The sequence below is a fragment of the Acipenser ruthenus genome, chromosome 15, assembly GCF_902713425.1.
Source record: "Acipenser ruthenus chromosome 15, fAciRut3.2 maternal haplotype, whole genome shotgun sequence".
NCBI classification, from domain to species: domain Eukaryota; kingdom Metazoa; phylum Chordata; class Actinopteri; order Acipenseriformes; family Acipenseridae; genus Acipenser; species Acipenser ruthenus.
Window position 1 is genome coordinate 6514873 of NC_081203.1, and position 25772 is coordinate 6540644.

Consider the following 25772-nt stretch of genomic DNA (forward strand, 5'->3'; position numbering starts at 1 on the left):
AGCTTGACTGCCATCTGTCACCTTCTAAGAGTTTCCGTGAGACTTCAGGTGAACCAGATACTTTCATGTGTGTCTATAAGATTAAAAAACAAGTTTAGTTTTGTTAACTGTGGTATTTCATGAGTTTTAGTACTTGAAATAAAATCATTAATGATGCAATTCATTTGTAAAGCAATTGGCAGATTGTCCTTGCTATAACCAGGATAACATTGGCTGCAGTAGTAGGAAGATTGTCAAAGGGACATGTGTCTTGCCAGCATTACAAGTCTCACTGCTTAAGTACTTGAATATATTTTTATACATAATTCCCATCTCCTCTGTTTTGGAGTCTGAGCTGGTTTTGAACCCAGGCCTTCATAGGTGATAGGAATGAGAGTTCAGAGAATAAGCTGATTCTGACGCTGAACAATAAGCAGTGTATTTGTTTATTTAGCAGACGCCTTTATCCAAGGCGACTTACAAGGCTAGGGTGTGTGAACTATGCATCAGCTGCAGAGTCTCTTACGACTACGTCTCACCCGAAAGACGGAGCACAAGGAGGTTAAGTGACTTGCCAAGGTCACACAGCGAGTCAGTGAGTGAGCCAGGATTTGAACCGGGACCTCCTGGTTACAAGCCCTTTTCTTTAACAACCGGACCATACAGACTCCTCACAATAAGGGGGTTGATTAACCTGTACCCCAGAGGGATAAGCCACAGCTGGATTTTTTAGAGCATTTTCAATCATCCTCTTATCAGTGGTTATACTGAAAATCCCACTGAAATAAGTGGTTAATGAAATTTAGGGTGATCCCCAGAGATGAAAAGGCTGTAGACCTGTGATTATAACAATGTGAGGTGCTAGAGTCAACGTCATAAATTTAATTGGACAACCCGGCTCAAGTCACAAATAAAATGGGTTGGTCTGAACACACCCATAACTTCAGAACCATTCAATCAAAAAGTATTAAGGCTTATAGTTTGTAGTATTTTACAGCACCGGGGAACTGTCCTGGATTGCACCAATCATCTATTCATGGTTATCCTAGGATTGCCCCTAAAAATAAGTTGGTGAAGCCATCCTGGTACTGTAAAATGCTCTAAAAAATCCATCCAGCAAGTGTAAATTCAAACAACCCCGATGTTACGTACACAAGAGTTAGCAATTTTGTCAGTCTCAGCACATGCTGTTCATCTCCGCTTGAGAACAGAATGGCAGGGGTGGTTGAGGTCAGGACTGAGGTGTAAAACCAGTTTGCATTAAACATACCCAAAGTGTATAGCCCTGCATAAAGTAATTCACACAAATTCCAACTCCCATGTCTGGGGTCAGGACCTCTTCGGAAATGAACATTTATCTTTAAAAGCCACAGAGAGGAAATGTATTCAAAGCAAACAAACCCCAAGATCTGAATAGTGTCCTAGTCTGTCATCGCAGTGGTGCTTCATAAAAGAATTGCATCCAATTCACATTCATGTTTTTTCCCATTGACCCGGAATTTGGATTCCATTGTGCAGCATTGTTTTCTTGGCTCCCGTCATCACAGCTTTGATATATTATAAAATGTTGGCAGAACAATGTCATTATAAAACAAACAATATGATAAATCATTTTTGTTTTCATGTAAGTCTTCCTCTGCAATATACAGATAGGGTTGTCTTTTAGTTATCAAGTTGTTTTGCTTCTAATAATTAATGCTGAGGTCATCACTAGTCATCATGAGTTATATATGTACCCATTCCACATTCAACCCACAACTGTTTCAAACTATGACTAGTTTGCATATTTAGCTTTTTTTCCTTTGAGCCAACCTTTATACTTCCTTTTCAAGGACAATATTCATTAAATTAATTTATTTAATTAACCAAACCATGCTAGAAATCATTGTCTTTTCAGTATGTCTTAATAGATCATTTTACTAGATGTATGAATTTTGCTGCATCTTTGTAGCACAGTATATTTTGCCTTTATAGGGTACATCCTGTAGGCATACAGTACATGAACGTATGAATTGCTAGCTGTAGTTCTTCCTGCTGTGTCCTGTAGCCTGCAGAGTACAGCATGGAAGCACCGTACTGAAATCGGATTCAGGAATATCCCTGTGTGTGGAGTTTAAAGTGAGTTTGGGGCAGGGATGTCCTGTTGCTCATTCAACCACAAGTTCCATCCTCCGCTTGTTCAGAAACTGTGCAAGGGAGACCCCTGCTGTTTAGTCTGACACTCTGACTTTGTGTTTTTCAGGGTGCCAGAGGGCCTGATGGTCCGTCCGGGGAGCTGGGGTCATCAGGAGTCAAGGTTTGTGTGTTTGGGTTCAGAGGACACGTTGCTCTAGTTTACACTGCCAGGCTGTTCTAACAGGGTTACCCATTCAGCTACAAGCTTCAATACACTCCAGGCCCTATATGGGATTCAATACACTAAAGAAAATTCAAAAAAGCAATACAAGTTATGAAACCAGGTCAGAGCTATTAAAATGTTTTAAATCATGTTGAACATTGCAAGACAAATACCTGCGCACAAACACTGGCAGATCGCTATAGCTACCATCGGTTTGTATGTTGATAAACATTTTCATGCAGTAAATATTGATGTTGGGGCTAAAATTAGGAACGTTGCACTACAGTATGAACTGAATTGTGATCGGTCACGTTTTTATAGTTCGCTATCAGCTTCGCCCGTGTGTTGCATAAACAGTTCAAATTGGTGAATATAACATGTACATCGTTGAACTTTTAAATTATTAAAACTCAAAGTTTGATAATGCTGTATTGCATATTTCACTCACATACAGTATACCAAGAACACTTTGTAACTTATAAACCGCTTCCAATTTTAAGTGGAAAAGGCTTTCATGTAATTGGATTAACAATGAACTCAACTCTCATGAGTGAGCTAATCCACTTACAGTGTACAGTCTCATACAGCGTTCTTGCAGGTTGGGGATTTGCAACATTAATTAAACGTAGCATTTCTTCACAATGTAATCACTTTTTAAATATTGTAAAACCTTTTTTTTGTCTCTTCATATTAGAAATATTTATTAATGTTAATGTTTCTAATAAGGGGGTTCCCAAGTGGCGCATCCTGTAAAGGCATTTCGAACGGAGTGCAGGATGTGCTCTATAGCCTGGACTTTGCCGGTTCGAGTCCAGGCTATTCCATTGCCGACCGTGAACGGGGGTTCCCGGGGGGCGGCGCACAATTGGACAAGTGCCGCCGGGGGGGGGGTGGGTGGGGGGACGGTCCTTAGGTCGGTCAGGGTGTTTCTGATATGGTAAAGATTTCATATTAATTTACTCTACAACTAAATATGTTTTTAATTAATTGCATAAGGACTACTAATTGGCTTTGCATGGTAATTTATACTATGTTTTAATCAAAATAAATGTGAAGACATTGCTGTCATTGTAAACAAAACATGTGTTTATTTCACATGAGAATAAAGAATTGTGTTCTCTTTACAGGGTCCTGAAGGGCAACCAGGCAAACCTGGCTTTGATGGTCAGCAGGTAAGATCAGAGTGCCTCACCTCTGTCTTATACAGCAGCTAATAGAGTTGAAAGACCTAAGCCTACCAACATTAGCTAGATTCAAGAAGTGCATTCATCACAAGAGTACTGCAAAGGGCTCCCCTAGTAAAGGCGCTACTACATGGAGTGCTTGGACAGTCATGGTGGTGCAAATCCTGGTCGCACCGAGTTGCTGATAAGGAGCACTGCAGTGGCCTCCCATAGAGTAGGGCTAGGGTTGGTTCACACAGTGACCCCTTCAGGTCAGGCAACAGACTGGGCCACACCTCAAGAGTTCAGCTGCTTAGGTTAGACAGGTGCAAAGAGGCTACTGAATAGACATAAACAGCGGTTTCTTAGAGAGTCAAGAGACATTTAAATTGGACATTTCAGATTAGAGAGGTAATATGATTGGGAAATAAAATATATATATATATATATATATATATATATATATATATATATATATATATATATATATATATATATATATATATATATATATAAGAATCCAGGATTATGCAGCTCCATAACTGCCATGTCTATTTGTTTTACTTTTCTTTATATACTGTTGCATACGGTTTCTAATTTGGTATTTCTGTAATTAAAGGGAAAGATCGGAGAGCCAGGTGAAGCAGGTCCGCGGGGCTTCCCGGTACGTTCTGTTAGACTGTCGCTGTTTTATTTACTGTACAGCCACTCTATTTTTTCGATCATTTCTTATTATACATCCAATGCCTGCTGGGTTTCCTCAATACTTTGTATATCAGTGACCAGATATTTACAATCTCATGACATTAAAACCAGTCAAGTTAAAAGTTTTGTCTCATGAGATTTATCCTACCAAATGGAAGACAAATCTTACAAGACAAGCCTTGTGTACCCTGCAGTTCAAATTACACAGCTCAGTTGTTAGACCTATAGCAAATACAGCAATTGAGGCATTTGAGATTGTGAACTCAGGGGTATCCAGTTAATCTATAAGTGTATCCAAGTCAATTATAAACAGGAATTGTTCCATTTAAGTCTTATTCCCTACTTGAAATATACTGTCAGTATTATGTCATGAAATCCATGATTGCTTCAGTTCCATTCTGTATTTCACTGATAAACAGACAACAAAAGTAAAAACTGGTCTTTTTTTTAATTTGTAGGGAATTCAAGGACCTACTGGTCCACCTGGAGCAAAAGGAATTGCAGGACAGCCGGCAAGTTCATTTTTATTTTATTTTTGTTTATTTCTGTACTATCTGTATGATTTTATATGAGACGGTGCATTGTGAATATGTAACTACATTTCAATCGATACTGTCTTTATCGATAATTTAGAACAAACACAGAAAAGTCTCTGCTGAAAAAATAAAGATCCTTCACTGCTAACGTTATGAAGGTTTCTGACTCTCACACATGACCCAGGGATAATCGCACAAATGGAATGCAATGATGCTGAATCCATCAGTGCCATACAGCGCAAAGCAAACCTTTACTGATCAGATGCTGTGGTCTAGCTGCCCTCCGAAAACCAATGGAATATGAACAGAGGGGGTTTCGTGATGGTCTCAGATTGGTTTACATGGGAAGGAAACGGTCCACTGATTCCTCTTGAAGGTCCATTCACAGAAGCTAATTAAAGGGAAAGAGAGAGACAGGTGAAGGTACTCCTCACGAGGTAGCATCACCGCCCCAGAAGTGCTGCAGCGTTCCGTGATGATGACGCATCAATCCACAGTGGTTAATGCGGTTCCTGGGTGGCTCGTGTGGGGATAAAGGTGGTCTCCAGTGGACTCTGCAATCTCCTGAATTTTACCCACACAAGAACATTTGGGTTAAGGACAGCTACCACAGTATCCGTTAGAGCTGCTGTCAGGACTTTACCATTGGAGACCCTTTTGTAGACACATTCATTTGATGGATCATCCCACTTCTCTCTGCTTTTGGGGTTTATGATTCTCGAAATCACTGTTTTATTACATTTATTCTCTTAAAACCCACACGCCCAAACGTGCAGCGACATTGGTTTAAAAAAGTTATCCCATTCTGCGGATGTAGGTTTTGGTGAGTTTCATTTCATTTCGACCCCTGTAATTCCAAGCTCAATACATTTTTTTTTTTTTTATTAAAGGGACCTCAAGGGCCTCTGGGTATGGCGGGACCATTGGGAGAAATCGGGCACAAGGTAATTTTTAACACACTAGTATTTTGTTTCCTTGTTTGTTAGAAAGATAAAGGTCATGTGAATACATATGCCTTTCGAAGAGTATTTATTATGCGAACATTTTCTTTCATACAACAATCTGGAGATCATAAATATTCATTTTGTTCTAGAGATTTCATTTACGAAACATGTGCCACAGTTTGAAGATTAACAGCTCTGCAATTTGGCTCTTATAAGCTGCTTTCCTATCTGTAATTAGGGATCATTTCCAGAGGTACACTTTAACATAAGGGGGTAAAAAAGGGAACCACACCACACTAGTTTTCTTGGAAGAGGCTCGGGACTGAATAGAAAGGGAGGACCTTCAGGTCATAATTGAGTTTCATTGGTGAAGAACCTGCAAAAACTCCTGCCCTCAACCATCGTGCACCATGACCTTTACTATAGAACAAAATACTATTCCTCCCTGCCAAACAGAACCTACACTGGGTTACATGTATTAAACTACTTATACAATTTAAAGCACCATGATATGCATTCAACATGCACAGTTCTGTGCTTAATGTTTTTACATTCCCTTTAATTCCAGTGTATACTGTTTGATTTTTGTAGAATGTTACAAGTAGCATTGCGCATGCTGTCCTTCAGACAAGCATTTGCTTGTAAATTTTTTTTAAGGAATCCTAATAGCACTCTGCTTGCTTTTGCTTGTGGTTTTATTTTTCTTTATGCTGTACATGTCTTTTTAAAACAGCTGACTAATCAAAGTGGTGTTATATTGACTTAATCCAATATGGCATATTAATTGGATAAAATGTTTATGCTGAAAGCAGTGTGTGCGTGCGTGTGGGGGCGTGTGTGTGTGTGTCTGAAATGAAAACCTTTCCCACTGTGTTTTAGAAACTTGCACCCTACAATCGAATGTTTCTGAATTTCAGGGTCCTTCAGGAAAAATCGGTGAGCCAGGCCTCCCAGGCGAACCAGGTGATAAAGTAAGAACCTTTACCGTAAATAGAAGCCACCTGTCTGCTGACAACAGAAACTTTTTCTTTTCTGCATAGATCTTGATATTCCAAGTTAATCCTTTGCACCACCAGATTACCTAATTCAAATTACCCAGCTAATTGTGTAGCATTTTAATGATTTTAAAGCTCTTAAGCAACTGGTTTATGAAAGATGTTGTTTTTTACCTGTGTCAGTTCAGTGTGTAGGAATATGTTTTGGTTTAAAAGATTGTAAATGCGTGTTTAAAAGGGAGATGTAATGACACTCCAGCTTCGTCCCCTGAGACCAGTGGTTGGCAGTAATGGAATGGTTGTTTCAGCGATGTGACCCAGTATTTCTAAATACTGCCTGTTGCCTTTTCTTGACAACTGACATGGGAATTAATCACAAGGATTTAATTAGCATACATTGTCTGGTTAGAAGTAATTTCCTTTCCTCTTTTCTTGTTTAAAAGGCCTGTGTCCTTCACACAAAGTCAATAAGGCTACTGGCACTTTGTTTTGTCACATTCCTACGCTGCCATATTGTATGCAATTTGATATTGCAATATTTTTTTAGATCCACTCTTTTATCAAGTTGCATTTCAATGTGAAGTTTTAGATGTTTTAACCAGATTTTGGCCTTCTAGCTTTAAAATAAATCCTCAATCTCTTTCATGATAGACTCTGAAGGCATTTGTTGAAATGTTTTACCTCCAAATTCTTTTAAAAAATACATCTAAAAAATATTAAGTTGTTTATTTTAATTAGTTTTTGTCTTTTTTTTAAACAAACAAAAAACAGACAGAGCACGTCTTACATGCTGAGTTTCATGACTGAAAGAATGTGTTTTAATTTCCTCAGGGTGAACTTGGACCCGCTGGGGGTGGAGGTGAACCAGGGCTGATAGGTCAACGGGTAAGTAGCTGCCTAAATTTATTGCCAAAAATATATAGTGCTAAAAACACACGATGAATACATCTAGACGAGACTCTGATACACTCAGGGGCCAATAAAGAAGCGATCCATATAAAACATGCTGCAGTTCAGAAGCTGATCAAAGATGCAATGGGGTGGAATGAAAACCGCTTCTTTCTGAGGGTCAAAGGTTATCCCAATACACTCAGTGTTTGTAGTGGAACAGAGATAGGATCACCACATAGGCTGTCAGACTGTAAAATATAAGCTCCTGGAAATGAATCAAAACATCTTGGATGAGATTCACACAGGAAAGATGAAGCCACTGTTTTATAAGGTATTCTTTTTTTTTTTTTTTTTTTTTTTTTAAATCATCTAAAAAATTTTATGTTAAATTCCTTAGCTGTTTAGTACCACGTTATGTGTACTTTTTACGTTTTGTAAATCGAAAATCTCAGTGTAAAATCACAGTGGCAAAGGAACAGAAATGACTTCTACACACCCCCTAGTGCTCATTTTCCAAACCACCTCTGATATTTTAGATATTGGTTCGTAAACCTGGTAAATAATGATCTAAACAGAAACCACAGTAGACAGTGACTCGCAGAATTAAACAGGTAAGAAATTAAATAATGGGACAATGTAGATTATATAAAGTACCCTTAAAGTGACACTATTTAGTGCCACAGCTGTCACATCACAACGTTAGCAAGACTAAATGTGTATTTTATTTTGATACCTTGTAAAGTTGTTCAAATACAAGATACAAGAGTTTTGATATGAACACTTTTTACCTTTTCAAGTGTTGAAAAAGTGACAAAGTGGGCGATTAAGATTTTCCAGCATAGTAAAAACTGCAGACTTGTAGCATCAGGAGGAAATAGTTCTTGAACCTTATGCTATCAATATTACAAAAAACTTTTTTAAATTGTATGTTCCAGTCAGGAGCTGGACTTGGAATTGAAAGTGCCAGAACAGACCAAACCGCTCACCATATGTACATTTTCAAACTTAATCCTGTACTTTCTCCTTGGCATGTTGACACTTCTGTAGGTAAATAATCCAGTTGCCTAAAACTGTGTTGTAGTTAGACTGAAAACTTCAGCTAACAAAAATATTGTGATTTTAATATCTCATGCTGCATAGGGGGAGCCAGGGCTGGAGGGAGAAGCTGGATCAATGGGGCCTGATGGGACCAAGGTAAGAACACCACAAACCGTGGTGTGCTTGTTTCCGGGAAGTGCGTCTGGCCATCATTCACGTTTTGTGGGTCATGCAGACTTATTTGCAACAGCAGATGTAGATTTCACCAACTTGCTGTAATAATGAGTCCCCAGCAGATTTATAAAGAAGGATTAGATGAATATGACCCCCCCCCCCCCCCCCCAAAAAAAATAACATGCAACAAATCAAGACTGTTTGCTTTTAATGCAAGATTTTGTTAGACCTTTTTTATGTAGCGGCTGATGCAAAGCAGCTCTTTTTCTGAGTTGGTATCTCACTAGACTCAAGCAATCATGAAATAATAGGCTTCTTAGCAAAGACAGCTGTCGTCCAGTTCTGTGCATTCCCTCCCAATATCTGTAGGAGTCACGTGAGAATGCAATTCTCCCATGATTCTAGCAGGCAAAGCATGGGGAAGGCAAAACCGTTCCTGATTTGAAGCTGATTACATATTTCTTGTTACTATAACAATAATACCTTTGATTTGACAAGTATAGCGTATAGTTCAATTTACTAAGAGAATAGGGTTCAGTGCTTGCTGTTGTCTCATTGCTTGTTATACCAGTTCCCACACTCAGGTCCTAGTAGCGATGGGTAGTGTGCCATCCAACAGTGAAACATCAGCCAAAACGATATTCCGCTTTCATTTCACAAGAGGAGCGTGGCAGCAGAATCCCACAGCTCAGCTGTCTTTAGTTGAATTATTTTAGAAGACAAGGAATCAATGTGGATAAACAAGTCAATATTTGATTCAGATTACTGCCACGTGAATTCCTAACTAGAACACAAGTCACAAATACATATTTTGTCATGAGTTAGAGCGTTTACCACTTCCCCTTGTCAGTGCCTCTTGGCTTTGCCAAGTATCATCATGACAGCTTTTGGCAGTGTGCTAATGCAGTTTCTTACAACATGATAGACTTCAGCAACGATACACAGCACATTTCCAAAGCTGCCTCCAGTCCTAGTGTCAAAACAGCATATCTGAGACCAGTATGACTCTGTAGGTTCAGGGTTATATAAAAGGATGGATCCATTCCCTGGTGAATGTTTTTGTCCATAGCAGCACTAAAATATGACAAACTGACTTATGTATTTCAGTATAATGTCTTCTAGCTGATGTTCTGTTCAAAAGAGTTCCAAGAATCAGAACTCAAGCTTGGGCAACTCCTTCAGCCAAGCCGCCATGATGTTCTTATTGTTTTCTCATATTAAGAATGTGCAATATAAATCTTTTAGGTATGGTTGCTTTTAATGTTTTAGTTCCCAGCTGCTAGTTTGCTGTTGAGCCGATGCAAACTGTCTATTTCTAAAAGAGAATATCTGATCCAGTAGTTTTAAGTGGCTGTGCTCTGTCAGTAGTTGTAAGAGCCAAATAGGTCTTAGTGATTGTCTGGGAGCATAGACAGCACTAAGCATTTCTAATAATGAGAATAGTCAATCTTGTGTATGTTTGTTTGTAGGGTGAAAAGGGGGACATGGGTGTTGAAGGGGAGAAAGGAGAAAAAGGGGAGCTTGGACTGAAAGGAAAGGAAGGTCCACCCGGCGATCCTGGAATGACAGGTGTCAGAGTAAGTCCATTCACTGTTCCTTGAGAAGCCAAATACATCCTTGTATTTCTGCTGTGAAATATTCATTGCTGTTTGCTTTTCTACAGCATCTTTACCACATACGTGATTTCTGAAGTAATAACTGACTGACACATACCAATCAACCCTGTTGAGTTTGATAAATAGGTCAATAGGGTTTATATACAGTACAGATATACATGTCTGTAGTCAGTAAGGTATATTGTGTGAAGTGGGGAGGGCTACAAAAATGATTAAAGATGTAATCGCATCTCAGTGGTCTGAGTGGACACATTTGTGTTTCACCATACCCAAAGAATAATAATTGTATTTAACTAACCAGTTTAATTTAGCTTCTCATGATGGAATATGACGTTGCTAATAATCTGTAATTGGGCTGTTGCCAGCATCTAGTTGAATCCATAGTTGATTTTTATGTTGGATTTAAACCTGTTTTCACAAGCAACCCAGTTTTATTTTCCACAAAAAGAAGTTTATTGGTACTTATTGTTGTAGTAGGAGTTAACAGACATTATCTAACTAGCTAAGATCAATGCTGCTTGTATTTTTCTAGTTGAACACGTGAAGGAGTGTTTAAACAACATACTGTACATGCATGTACACATATCTGTGTTAGTGGGTCACAGGCGAATCTGCTTGGCACAGCATTCTCTAACCAGCGGAAACATCTGGTCCTTGTAAAAATGCAGCTGGTTCAGAAGCGTCTCCAGCGAGCCAGGCCCTAGCGCAGACAACTCAAGCCACAGCAGGAAGGTGTGCCACAGCCGAATATCAGGTGTCACACAGCGCAAAACTCTGTAACCCAGTCACGAACTTACAACAGGTCCAGATGTCTGACACAGTTCTGCTGGCACTGCTGAGAAATAGATGGCTTTATCTGGTGTCGCTGTAACTTTAGCCCTTTCTGCTGTAGAGATGCAATACATATGTTAAAACACTTGCAAACCAATAGCCAGTGATATTACATTTTAATTCTCAGCAGTTGTTATAAAATGTTACCTATTACAACGGCAAGACATTTAGATTGTCAAGCTCCACAGTGTAGGCCAGCTGCTTTCTCAAGTTTAACATTGAAAGTGTGGGGTTGCTGTGATACAGGGTATGTTTGTTGGTGCTCTGGGGTACAGGCATGTCGCTCTGCGAGGTCATGTTACTCTACTGACTCTTGGCTTTTCCAAAATAAACTAACCCAAGTTTACAGAGAAGGCAAGGAGGAGGCACTAACACACGTAAATCATACACTTTATTCCACAGCAAAACAGTGCCTCTCCCATGAGATTCACATCCAAGTCTTGAAGGAAACAGCGCAGGCCTTATGACCGTTATATAACATCAGAAGCAGTCTTTCAAGTGCCACTAAAAAGCTTTTCAATCAGACACAGTGTGGTTTTTTTCTGGTTTTGGCTCTTTGGGTGCTAAGTGATAGATTATGTATTCCCCAAACCACACACACACACATACTTTGATACTGAATATATTAAGGATGGAAAAATTGAGGTTGCCCAAGGAGGGATGTGTCACATGAGGACATTTGGAAAGCCCCTATACGTTTGTCCAGAACCTCTCTTGGTATGGACAATCCTCCACACTAGCGCTTGATATGATCAGAATCACGATCATGGTGACGTTATTTTGCAGGTAGACACCTTATTTTATTTTTTTTGTTGTTGTGATATACATGTTTCTGACATACCTTAGTGATGCAAATGAACAAACAGAATATGGTCTACTGTCTTTCGTTTTTACCAAGCATTATTTCTGTAACTTTTCCCTGAGCTAAAAATGAGTCTCAGAGAGTAATATCCAGTAAAAATTGTATTTATTTTAATGCTCTTCATCATTTTTGTATTTATTACTAATTTGTTTGGTTTATTGTTATTTTAATCTAGGGTCCTGAAGGAAAACCTGGAAAAGCTGGCGAAAGAGGCAAACCTGGCCAAAAGGTACAAATTGAGCGATTTAATACAATCAGATTCATTGAACCTACCAGTTATTCTTTTCAGTTCCTTATAATTAGTTTAAAATACCTTTTAATTTAGTCATTGTGACTGAAAATCAGCTTTCTTAAAATCGCCTTCATATTTCAATTTGCCCTGACTATAATATTCTAGATGTATGTAGTACATTTTATAACATGCGGTTCAACAAGAAGTCTCACATTTTTTGTACTGTTGTTTTTGATAAATGATTTGTTACTTTTAAAGTTAATTATACATAAACAAAATTAGACACTCTGCAAAATCCAAAAGCATGTTGAACATGTTTATCATAAAGTTTCATTTGTCCTGCTCTCCTTGTCAGTGGTTATTTATTTTTTAACTGAGTATACAATTTAACTAAAAACAGAGGGTTTGTAAAACAGGCCATGAAACCACAGAAGACCATTCCACTTAACTGACTGAAAGTGAATGTTTTCTATGAATTAGTTTCAGCAAAATGTAGAACTCTTAAAGCATATGTAACGATAAAGGGTTGAGTTATTGTGGAAATAATTGAAACTATATGGATTGTTTTGCTCCGAGTTAAGCATGTGCCACATGATGGACTGTTATGCAGTCCATCTCGTATTGTGTTGAGTGCATTTGGATGATTGCTAACTCATTTGAAGAGCAGACTCCTCAGATATATGCTGTCCTGTGTTTGGATTTATTTTGACGCCCATAGGAATAATGGTTTGTTTGACCCCAGGGTAGTAAAGGTCACCAGGGTTATCTGGGAGAGACGGGCATCATTGGCAAGCAGGGCGCTGTGGGCTACACTGGGCCGAAGGGATCGAGAGGCACGCTTGGACCTGTGGTAATGTTGAAACAAAGACAAAGAGTTCCTTGCTCGGATTACTGCTGTAGCTGCTGATTTAATGTAGCACTGTAGTACAGTCTGGCATCTTCATAAAAGCTCTGCTGTGTTACTTATTGGTTTATGTAAACTACAAAAGACATCAGAAACTTTTTTTTTTAAATGAAGGGTGGATTTCACATTGGTGGATTTCCTTGGTTCTCCGTTTTTTATATTAAAGTTCCCACAAACATGTGTTTTTTTTTAGACAAAAAGAAAGTCACATTTATCCAAACATCTCCGGATAAAAACAAATATTCAAAAGGATTTAAAGAGATTCCCATGCCCTTTTAATGTTTGATTTTCGTAGCCGTTTTATGTTTGTTTTGGGTTTTCAACTCTTCCTACCTACATTCTTGTCAAAAGCCTCTGTTCTTGTCTTTACCCCCTTCTCCAGTTTTCCTCAGTCATTTCCGACGTCTGTATGATCCAACATTTTTGTCAAAAGCCTCCGTTCTTGTCATTACCCCCTTCTCCAGTTTTCCTAAGTCATTTCCAACGTCTGTATGATTCTGGTATTACCCTCATTCCTGTCATAGCCTCACTCCCCTCAAATTGTGACCAATTTATGGTCCCAGTGGTGTTGACAAGAGCAGATCCGGTATTATTCCATGCCAAAGAAGCTCAGCATTGTCAGTTTTATTAAGAGGTGACTATTCTATAAGTATCTTATATAGACTCCATGGTTACTGTCTGTGTGCTGTAATGTGAAAGAGGTACTGTAACATAATGCGCATGTGATGATTCACTAACAGGAATCCAAATGTCTTGTTTATAGGGAGCGCCAGGTCGAATGGGGCAGCAAGGAGAACTAGGTTTACCAGGATATGAGGTAGGAACGATACTCTGTGAGAGAAACCGCAATAAATACGCTCAACATGGTGGCCACCCATAGGCAGACTGCCACACAGCACATGCAGTACACATACAGCCCGTGTAAAGGTGTCTTTCAAATCTGGTAACTTATGTTTAAGGGCAAGTTGCTTTAAATGTAAATGTGCTGTTATTCTGAGAACCACCCAGAATGGCTGTGAACATCATTGAAAGGTAAATGGAACGGTATCCCTGATCTCTGATAAACCTCTGGAATTACATGTTTTTAACAAAGCGAATCAATTTTTTATGTAAACAACATAACATCACAGAGCATCACGTTTCAGATGTATACTTTTATAATAAGAATAATGATGCATTAATGAATTAATCGTGTTTATGTCTGGTAGTGTGTGCAGTTCTTTATTTTTAACTCAAAAAGGCAGAACTTGCTTCCATACTGTTAGAAAAGTAGAGAATAGCTTCCACAAGCCTATTGGCTTCTTAGCAAATCAATGATGGTTTCCTTTATTGTTTAGGGCCATCAAGGATCTCAAGGACCTATTGGACCCCCAGGACCCAAGGGTGAAAAGGTACACCTCTTAATGTCTTACAGTAACAAGGTCATTCATCTCAATTAGCCAAGTGTAAACTTTGTTTTGGCAGCTTCCCAGAGGTGAAAGCTAAGACACTGCAGTATAGCAGAGCTTGATCCTGTCAGCTACAGCCCAGCCATGCCTCTCCTGTGTCTGCTGTTCTCAAGGATCCCAAATTGCAGATTCTTCTAAGAGGCGGGTGGCTTGTTGGACTAGGCAACTCTTATTTCAGTGTGGTATTCTTGCTGGCCTGCGGGAGACCGCTGTGTAATACAAGGAGGGCACAAGCTCGAGACTGAGGGGTGAGGGTTCGGTTTGCAAAGCATTCATTGTGGATTCAGTTTAAAGGAAATATTTGTCGCGGTAAGCCAGTTATTAGCAGAACTCAAAATTCAGGTTCAATTTAGGGTGGGGGTATTAAGATCTGCCATGGTTTAGATTATTAAAATAGCCCTCACTATGCCTATTCATAATCAATAGACAGTATTGTGCTGCTTGTTGCAGATCACAATGCCAAGGTGAACTCTTTACAGGGAACCCGAGCAAAAACTAATGTAAAACCCATAATAAGCATTTACATTGTTTTTTAAATTGTTGTAGTCTATCACTTAATTCCTGAAAATATGTATTCTAAATATCTTGAATTATTATTATTATTATTATTATTATTATTTATTTCTTAGCAGACGCCCTTATCCAGGGCGACTTACAATCGTAAGCAAAAACATTTCAAGCGTTACAATACAAGTAATACAATAAGAGCAAGAAATACAATAACTTTTGTTCAAGCAAAGTACAAGTGTGACAAACCACAATTCAATAATACAGCAGGTAATAGTGATAGTTACATCAGGATATGATTAAATAGTGATAGTTACATCAGGATGTGATTAAATACAAAGTACTACAGGTTAAACACTTGGCAGATTACAGTATTCTGAAGTACAGGATTAAAATGCAGTAAAATAGGGGCTGATAAGAGCAAAATAAAGCACATTTACATGAAGGGTGATAGTGTCCCAGGATACAAACAGAGGAGTTCTACAGGTGCTCTTTGAAGAGGTGAGTCTTAAGGAGGCGCCGGAATGTGGTCAGGGACTGGGCAGTCCTGACATCTGTAGGAAGGTCATTCCACCACTGCGGAGCAAGGGTGGAGAAGGAGCGGGCTTTGGAGGCAGGGGAGCGTAGCGGTGGTAGAGCTAGTCTTCTAGTGCAGGCGGAGCGGAGAGGTCGAGTGGGGGTGTAGGGAGAGATGAGGGTCTGGAGGTAGCTGGGTGCAGACTGGTCAAGGCATCTGTAGGCTAGTACAAGAGTCTTGAACTGGATGCGAGCGGTGATCGGGAGCCAGTGGAGCGAGCGGAGTAGTGGAGTAGCGTGGGCGAAGCGAGGCAGAGAGAACACTAGGCGGGCAGCAGAGTTCTGGATGAGCTGGAGCGGACGGGTGGCGGACGCAGGGAGGCCAGCCAGGAGGGAGTTGCAGTAGTCTAGGCGGGAGAGTACCAGGGCCTGGACCAGGAGCTGGGTAGCATAGTTGGTGAGGAAGGGTCGGATTCTTCGGATGTTGCTCAGGAAGAATCGGCAAGTGCGTGCCAGAGTGGAGATGTGCTGGGAATAAGAGAGGCAGGGGTCCAGGGTGACTCCAAGGTTCTTAGCTGAGGAAGAGGGAGAGAGTGTGGTAGATTCCAGAGGAACAGAGATGGAGAGATCAGAGGAGGGGGAGGAGGAGGGAAAGAAAAGGAGGCCAGATTTAGAGAGGTTGAGTTTGAGGTGATGCGAGTGCATCCAGGAGGAAATAGCAGACAGACAGGTAGAGATACGGGAGGAGATGGTGGAGTCAGAGGTGGGGAAGGAGAGAAAAATCTGAGCATCATCAGCATAGAAATGGTATGAGAAACCATAGGATGCGATGAGGGGGCCCAGGGAGCGGGTGTAGAGAGAGAACAGGAGAGGACCCAAGACTGACCCTTGGGGGACTCCAGTTAAGAGAGGGTGAGGTGTGGAGGTTGCTCCACGCCAGGTTACCTGGTAAGTGCGGTTGGAGAGGTAGGAGGAGAACCAGGCCAGAGCAGTGCCAGAGATCCCCAGGTCAGCAAGAGATGATAGTAGAATAGAGTGATCAACAGTGTCAAAGGCAGCAGAGAGGTCGAGGAGAATTAGGACAGAGGAGAGAGAGGCAGCTCGGGCACATTTAAGTGAGTTGGTGACAGACAGGAGGGCGGTTTCAGTAGAGTGAGCAGAGCGGAAGCCAGATTGGAGAGGGTCAAGCAGAGAGTGGTTGGACAGGAAAGCAGAGAGCTGGCGGTGTACAGTCCGCTCGAGGGTTTTGGAGAGGAAGGGTAGGAGGGAGACAGGACGGTAGCTCTGGAGGGAGGTGGGGTCGAGGGTAGGTTTTTTGAGGAGGGGAGTGATCGAGGCTTTTTTGAAGGCAGAGGGGAAGATACCAGAAAGTAGAGAGGTAGAGAATTCCCTACCTGATGATTGAAAACATAACCATGCCCTCTATTTTAAACTATTAAAAATCGTATGCTTGCTCACAATCATAGTACTTGATCAAATCAGAGCTGCTTTAACACAACAGGAACCAATTTGCGTCAGGAAGAGTTGGGACTTCTATCTGCTGGGGTTATTTCCGAATGTTGTTTCAGAGTGATCATCTTAGTTCACAGTCCATTAAACGCATGTTTATCAAAGAGGTTCTAAATAGTCAAGCCCTCCTAAAATCTCATTTTAATGCAATAGCATTTGAATTAAACCAGGATTAGATCTAGAGATGCTATATGCTTGTTTATTGGACATGAACAGGAACATATGAGAAAACAAAACAAGAATCACAAAAAGGTCTTCTTCTTTTCGAAGGCATGTAAACTCTAAACTTTTTATAAAATAACAAGTTTAATATAGTTTTGTACTTGTAAGGTAATACAAGTCCAAATCAAGGGACTGAAATAGTGAAAGCTAGATTTATTTGTGCATTTTTAATAAAGTTACTGTTTTAAAATGTCTTGCTTTAGCAAGGAACAGTATCAACTGCACAGACATTGTTCATTCAACATTAGTCTTGTGGAATGACAGACTCTTCTGTCCAGGTAGCTGACGTATCTTGTGAGGGGGTATGGCAATACCTTGGGTCTTTTTAAAGTGTGTGACTGTGTACCTGAACAACAGGAAGTCTAAACCTACAGAAGAGAAGGAAATCTAGTGCGCTTGCAATGGTCGTAGTTAGGTGACAGCTAGATGTTTTCTCTGGGTTAAACACCATTATGAGGAGCACTAGAGCCAGAACCATATAACACTGGTCCATGGTGTTATTACAGCAAGGAGCACTTTACATATTTTATTATACATTCTGAGGCCTTACACTTGTAAATGATTTAACGTTAATGCGGCTTCATTTCCTTTAACAGGGTGAGCAAGGGGATGATGGGAAGGTGGAGGGGCGTCCTGGTCCACTAGGAGACAGAGTAAGAACCTTTGCTGCGTATTGTCATTGTTGATGTGTTTTGAGTTCAGTCAAGCTTGATATTTCTGATATTTCTCTTTGGACTCCAGGGTCCTGTTGGAGACAGAGGGGACAGAGGTGAATCTGGCGATCCTGGCTATCCGGTAAGTTTTATGAGATCAAACATAAGGTTCAATGTTAATGCCCTATCATTTGTATCTACATTTGTCTGCTCTATGGGGTTCCATAGAAAAGGAGTATTAGCGCTAGCTACAGAATCACTGGTCGTGCGTTTCTGTTGCTATAGATGTTTAAATACTATACTTTTGAATACTTTAAGAATGTAAAGCCTTTGTTTCTGCATGTATTTCCATTGCAGATTAGATATCCATATGGGAAATGTTGCTTGTACAGTCAAAACAGCTTAATATCAGTCTTGTTCATGTAACCCTCTGCTTACTATCAGCACATTGAAATATCCCAGCCAAAATATAATGGGGGTCAATGGGGACAAGCTTCCGATAATATCAGTTTGGTTAATGCTTAATATCAATCAAAATTCCACCACACTTACCGTCAAAGTTACAGTATTGGAATGCTCTGACATATAAAGTACCACAGAACACTGCGTGTTTCTATTGCTTTGAATTATTACAATGTGCAGTAGATGTACGAAATACAAATTATCTGGCATATTTGTTGTTTCAACACTTCGTCTGTGTTTTAATTTGGTTTTTGCCAGGTTAGTCTTGAACTCCTGATAACGTGAGCTTGGCTTTTTCTCAGTCCCTTTTTAAAGTGACATTAAAAGGGCTTGGCTGTATATTGATCTCCTTAACAATTTGTATTGACTCTTTTAAGTTTGTTTTCCTGTACTATAATAATATACAAAGCCCCTGGAAGCTGTTACAATTGATTTTGTTTCTTCATGCAACATTTTTAATGAATGTATTTTTTTTCCAGGGACAACAAGGACTAGATGGGGAGAGGGGGAAACCTGGAGCACAGGGTTTGCCTGTAAGTAGAGAATTAGTTTCACATTATTTTGGTTCCCTTAATGCCATAAATAAATCAGTAACTGTCATATTTAACCTCTTAGATATTACAGGGTGTTTCAGAACAAACACCAATACGTAATTGTGGTGGCCGTATGAATTTGACATTTTGCAGAGCACAATTCGATAATGTATTAGTCCCTGATGTGTTAAGAACACATGGGAATTGAGAATGAAAGCACTGTGGTTTTATTAGTCTTTTTGTCCTAGCAGATTTGTTGAAATGAACCCATATGGAAAGATTTGTCAATTTGCACCAAAAAAAAATAGTTAAAACAAACTGCAATAAACAACCCAAAGGGTTCATTTAAAGGTCAAAAATATTTAAAAAGGTTTGTTATTTACAGTATCTAGTATAATTAGCATCCTGTCTGCAGTATGTCATTTTTATATAATGTCCTATTTCTTATATTCACTTCAGTTTTATTCATTTAAAGCCCCTCAATGGTAAATTCCAAGGTTAAAAAAAAAGACAAACGTTTTTAATGAATGCCTCATTCTATTCCTCTCATCTTTTGAATAAATAATGCTTAATGTGCCTCTAATTGAGTGGAGATAATAACAGTTCTACCAATGTTGTTTTATTACTAAAGGGAGATCCCGGACCATCAGGGCAACCAGGCCCTAAAGGATCTAAAGGCTACGAGGTAAGTACATGACGCTGGAGAACATTTTCTACAACCATGCTAGTTTATTTAATTATGTATTTATTTTAGAATTCCCATCCATTTTCATGGTGTTGAAGCTTCTCCTATGGCTAGTTAGATGTCTTTTTACAAGGTTAAACATGAGCAAATCATACCTTCATTACCCCGTTAATGTAACTGATACACTGGTACAGTGGAATCCCTCAATTACAGTAAAGTGCTCTTAATTGAGAGCTAATGGTGGCAGATCTCCATATTGAAAGCTGGGGTTAATATAGAGCTGGTCACAAGAAAGGGGACTACTGGACATCCATAGACTCTTAGTTGCCTATTGCTGGAGATGCTTCTTCACTTGTAAAATAGTCAAGCGTCCATCAATTTGACTTTATAGTATAGGCCCTTTAACTGTTTAGCTGTGTCTTCCAGGGAAGCCAGGTTGCATTAGGCCTGTTGCTACTCTGATGAATCTCAGTACTGTACTATAAAAACAAAAACAGGTGTCTTGGGTAAGTCTACACCGCAAGACTGTGTCCAATTTGGAATTCCACTCCTATTTCATTTGTTGGTTTTAGGTGTTTGATAGATGTCAATAGTGGTATGGCATCTTAGAAAGCAGCCTGAGAAACATGAAAAATGACCTTGCTTATGTTGTTTTCAGATAAACCTTGTTTCATTCACTATCTGTGTCGCGTTCCAAACAGCGTTTCTGTTTTGTCTGGTATATTTTAAAGGTTATGAATGTGGTCTGTGTGTGAAATGGTAACTAAACTCCAGTGGTGTATTTGTTCCGCAGATTTATAGAACATCTTTTCCTTTTTTTTGTTTTTAGGGTCAAAAAGGAAAACAAGGTGTTCGGGGTGAACCAGGCAGCACTGCTCTGCCAGTAAGTGAAATAAATGCAAAAACAATGTCAATTATCATTTACTTTTGATAATGTCAAACCCTAACATGTATTTAATTGAAAAAGGAAATTATTATTATTATTATTATTATTATTATTATTATTATTATTATTATTATTATTATTATTATTTATTTATTAGCAGATGCCCTTACCCAGGGCAACATACAGTTGTATACAAAAAATCCATTTCAAGAATTACAGTACAATACTCCTACTCTGGAAATTCTCTTAATGGTTGTGTCTTCCCTTACTCGTATCCAAATCTCATCTCTGAGCCTCAATTGGTTAAGTGTTTTGGAATGTAGTTTACTTCCTTGGTTGGCAACATAGTAAGCAATCTTTCAGCTCTGCAAGTCCTGTAACTCACTGATCACAGTCAGTGTTGAGCTGCAGAATAAGACTTTGAAAAGTGCCTACTGTTTTTAACCCTAACAAACCATCACAAAGGCCTGTGCAATGAATTATGAACGGCAGCCATATGTGCTCCTGTCAATTGTACATGTACAAACCACATTCATTTAATTATATGCACAGTAATAATGTGTGATTTCTATGTTTAGCTGTATATAATATTGGTAGATAACATTGTAGAATCACTGTTAGGTGTACTTCATACAGACAGTGCCCTGTTGGCACCAATGCTAATCATAATGCCAATTGCAGGGTCCCTTAGGTCCTCCTGGGCACAGAGGAGTGGTGGGTCGCCAGGGGCAGGAAGGGGTGCCCGGTGTGGACGGAATTCCAGGGAAGGATGGCAGTCCCGGAATCCCAGTAAGATTCCACCAAATGTATCATGTGCTTTCATTTGAGCAACCTGCCTTCAACCAGAGTTTCTCACCCACACATTTAAACGCTCAATCGTAAGAATACTAAAATACACTGCTGTTTTAATCATCATTCTGGCCCAGTACGTCCATGCAGCCACTTTTTTTTGGTTATATCAAACCTGGGGTTTATTTAGGGCTGGTCACAAACTATACTGTTTCTGTATCTGCAGGCATTCAGTATCATGGTGCACCACATGCAAAAGGGAATTTCATTTCATTCCATGAATATGTGGCAGGACATTTTTCATGGACTTTTACAGTCACTGACGTTCTAAATAACCGTTCTATTTGCACTTCAAGATTTTGAGCACATTTTGATTGGAAGCAGTATTGTCTTGAGGTTGTAAAGATTTAAACACATTATAGTGTCTTTTAAATAATGTTGTTTTATGAGGGCCTTACGTTGATTTTCACAAAAAATTTGATCGTGTAGAAGCACAGTATATTGGTGTATTGTAAAGCAACTTAATTGAATACTGTGAAAATGAAAGTAAAATATAAACTAGAAATGCTCATTTTGTATTTCTAGTCATCTTTACTTACTTTGATATAATAAACCATAAAATGTGTCAAACAGTTAAACAGAGGGTTTAAACAGAAGAAAAAATCTTTTAAACATATATTTACAGCCATTATTGTGTGTCACAAGGACTGTTTTGTGTTCTTGTGCTTTGACATTGTTTAGCTGGTATTTGAATGTACTGTGTGTGTGTGTGTGTGTGTGTGTGTGTGTGTGTGTGTGTGTCTGTGTTTCAGGGGGAGCAGGGAGACGATGGAGGAATAGGAGCTCATGGAAAGCCCGGACAGCGTGGGAATATCGGTTTGCCTGGACTTCCTGGAACTCAGGGATCACCTGGATTTAAGGTACATTCTGGAGTGCGGTGCACAGTGCCTGAGGACTGTGTGGCACAGAGTCATGAAGAAAGTTCCAAGAAACATTCGCCAGTTCATCAGGTTTCACTTCTCAACATGCAAACACCTGACTTAGCCAGCGTGCTTTGAAAGAGCACGTCCCTCATCGGGGAGGACAGAAGCAGTTTTATTTTTCACTTGAGAGATGCAGGCAGGTGCAGTTTAGATAAGAACCTTTCTTAGAGAAAATTAGTCACATCCCCAGTTAACACCAAAAGTAAGTTTCAGTAGTTTCAGTTTACATTTATCTTATGTTGCATTTATTAAGGATCTTGGTGACTTAACAAGGGGCGTGATAGTGGGTGCGTGTGCAACACGCCCAATCAGATCAGTAGCTGCATTGGTCAACGTGTCCATAAAGACTGGTGTTCCTGCAATGGTTTGCAATAAACCACCACCAGCACAACTCTCTGGTCGCAAGTGGGTCATGACAGAGAAATACAGTGGCCCAAATCACAGACATGGACAAGACAAATCTGTTTCCAAATCAACAATACTAGAGTGATGGGCCTAGACAACAACATGTCAAACAGCAGTCTAGCTTACACTGTATTTACATGATTCCATGGCTGTGGTGGTGTTCTTCATTTGACATTCTGCTTTCCTCTCAGGGCGAGCGAGGTTTGCCTGGACAGAGTGGCCCGACTGGAAAGCGAGGGACGGTGGGAGGAATGGGAAGGCCAGGGAACCGAGGTGATCCAGGACCAAAAGGGCAGCCAGTCAGTAAAACTCGCTAACATTAACACTATTTCTGACTTCTCTCTGAATCCATTCATGTACCATTCAGACATCGTTAGATGTTTAACAGCAAATTAGTGTTGGTGTATAAGAGATAACAACAGGGTGTATTGCATGTACTAGGAGAGGGTATGAAATCAGAGACTAAATCAAAGATGATGTTATACTAGCAAGGTGTCTCCAAGGACACTTCATGTGCTGTCTTCTGACAAGTGGCAAGTGCTTGTCTGTCTTTATTTTACGGTCCAGCTTCTTAAGTCAGTTGAATCCAGTAGTGAAAATGTATATCAGGCACATAGTACTGTATCGCATAATCAGAAACATTTGACTTAAACGTCTATTGTGTGCACAGGGAAGCCATACATCGGAGAAGATGCTATTTTTTTTCCAATTGGTTGCATACCACAGAGCTTAGACGAATGGATATTTTAATTATAGCCCCAGATAAATATTTTAATTTTAGCAAAAAATATTCATACCCTGACTATTTGACACCCAAAAGAAAACCGTTTTTGATTTTTTTGCTGTATTAGATCCCTGGCTCTTACCTCGTGCTCAATAGGGCCACACAAATAATTCTGGGTCACCAGTTTATCCCCCTCAGTGTTGTTTGCACTCTACACTAACCTCAGAGTGACAAACCCAGACTCTCCTACTTGGATAGAGTGTATAATACTTGCAGAAAATGCTACACCCTATTCTATGGGGAGCTCTATTCAGTATGTGGTATTTAGTCTTGCCCTGCATACAAGTATATATGTCAGTTGTACCAAATGCAGTTTGACTAATATTTCAGTCCACATTATCTCATCTGTAGTAGATCCCATTACAGGTGCAGTGTGTGGTCCATTTTAATTAAATACATGAATTAATTCAGTTTTATCACCCCATGGTACTTAAGAAGTCATAACAGAATGTGAAACCAAACCAGCTAAATGTTTCATGGCTGCAGTAAAACGTGTTCTTAATTTGGTCTGGTAATGGTTGTGTTTGCTTTTTCATTACAGGGTGACACTGGAGAACCAGGGTTTCCAGGCATCCTGGGTGTGTTTGGACCAAAGGTATTTCAACAAGCTCTTTATTTCTCTGTGTTTATAGATAGGGGGCAGACTACCAGAAAGAACGCTCTGGAAGAATTAAAAAGTACTTTCATTACAAGTTCAAAGGTCATATACAAATCTCACAAACGTATTGAGGATTGTATTCATTCATTCAGCCTAAGATCATGTGTGTGTATCCCTCAACAGTCTGTAAAACGTTCCTTCAGACTGTCTTTACTGTATAAATGTTCGTACAGCAACAACTTGACAACCAATAGAAAATAATTATCATATACTAGTGACATATTTTTCAGTGAACCTATGAACCATCGTGTACCATTTTAAAAAAGCCCTACAGGTACACATTCACTTCAGATCCATTGTTGGAATCTTTGTAGAATTTTCAGACCTAAAATCCTGAAGCATTTAAAAAAAAATAAGTGGAACTAATATAATATCATCCAGCAATCTACGTAAGGGAGCAATACTGAAATTAAACAACCATAGCTTTGTATGTGCAATATTTGTCAACTAACCATTCAGCAGTACATAACTGTAAATGGTTTCTTCAGAAGAAGAGGCACAAAAATATGTGTATCTCTGAAGAGCTTTTCCCTGGAATACAAACTTGTAAATCAAGTTCTGGAAAGCATTTCGGCTCTGAAGGTTAAACTACTGGAATGGTTTTACAACATTTCCTGCAATGACAGTAATATGTGCCTGGAGACTCCTAGATCTTTAGGCTAGAGGGGGCTGTACAGAGCCATTGCTCAAAGTGGATTCACCTTCAGAACAATGAATATAATAAGTCTAACTGTTTTATGAATGAACCCTACATTGTGTGGTGCTGAATGCAATGCCAAACAAGCAGTGATGTACAGTTTCCTTAATTGCATTTAGTTCTGCCAGGAATCAGAAGGGAATGATCTTTCAGACTAATGTATTTTTAATCAAAACCTTGCTTCCTAATGGATAATCATTTACTTTCTGTGTGTTACAGTGTTTAAAAGTGTGTTAGACAGTGTTTAAAAATGTCAAAGTTACAAGCTGTAATCAGTTGTCTTTTGCCATTGTGTTTCAGGGACCTAACGGAGACCAAGGACCTGGCGGCATTCAGGGCCCTAAAGGGCCACAAGGACTGATGGTGGGTTACTGTCCTTTTCTATATCAACATGTACAGTAAGAGGGTTGAATGGTACAGCAGTCTCTGTGTATAGGAACACCTCCTAAGAGAACACTTCATCTGAGGGACGAAGTAAATACTCCAGCTAAAGGAACAGAAACTTTGCTTAAAAGAACACCTTCTTGGCATTGATAGTGATTCGTTCACAATGGATACAGCACTGTTTTGGGACTTGTCATCGCGAGAGAGTCTTGAGGCACACTGACTGGTTTATTAAATCTCTCCAGAACCGCCGTCATATCATTGAATTGTTTTGTAGTCTGATTGTGCATCTCATCGCTACAAAATGGCATGTAAACAAATGGCAAAATGCACTGCTGTATTTCTTGCTACACAGTTGGAAATTGTTTGAGCTCTGGGAAAAAAAAAACTGAATCAGACACAAGTCGCCGAGCAATTTGGTGTTTCCCGTTCTGATGAGTTAC

General features: G+C 39.6%; 1 protein-coding gene across 2 annotated transcripts in view; it reads left to right on the forward strand.

Annotated features, from left to right (window-relative positions):
- Window positions 1-25772, forward strand: part of LOC117422435 (collagen alpha-1(XXVII) chain B-like) — a 154829-nt gene that overhangs the window by 121749 nt on the left and 7308 nt on the right. For both annotated transcript variants that reach the window (XM_058987052.1, XM_058987053.1), the window contains exons 29-51: window positions 2222-2275; window positions 3445-3489; window positions 4100-4144; window positions 4644-4697; window positions 5612-5665; window positions 6583-6636; window positions 7492-7545; window positions 8692-8745; window positions 10233-10340; window positions 12248-12301; window positions 13047-13154; window positions 13972-14025; window positions 14546-14599; window positions 18007-18063; window positions 18152-18205; window positions 19005-19058; window positions 19690-19743; window positions 20573-20626; window positions 21311-21418; window positions 22231-22338; window positions 22998-23105; window positions 24132-24185; window positions 25246-25308. In XM_058987052.1, the coding sequence (XP_058843035.1) occupies window positions 2222-2275; window positions 3445-3489; window positions 4100-4144; window positions 4644-4697; window positions 5612-5665; window positions 6583-6636; window positions 7492-7545; window positions 8692-8745; window positions 10233-10340; window positions 12248-12301; window positions 13047-13154; window positions 13972-14025; window positions 14546-14599; window positions 18007-18063; window positions 18152-18205; window positions 19005-19058; window positions 19690-19743; window positions 20573-20626; window positions 21311-21418; window positions 22231-22338; window positions 22998-23105; window positions 24132-24185; window positions 25246-25308 (1506 nt within the window). The remainder of the gene's footprint in view (window positions 1-2221; window positions 2276-3444; window positions 3490-4099; window positions 4145-4643; window positions 4698-5611; window positions 5666-6582; window positions 6637-7491; window positions 7546-8691; window positions 8746-10232; window positions 10341-12247; window positions 12302-13046; window positions 13155-13971; window positions 14026-14545; window positions 14600-18006; window positions 18064-18151; window positions 18206-19004; window positions 19059-19689; window positions 19744-20572; window positions 20627-21310; window positions 21419-22230; window positions 22339-22997; window positions 23106-24131; window positions 24186-25245; window positions 25309-25772) is intronic.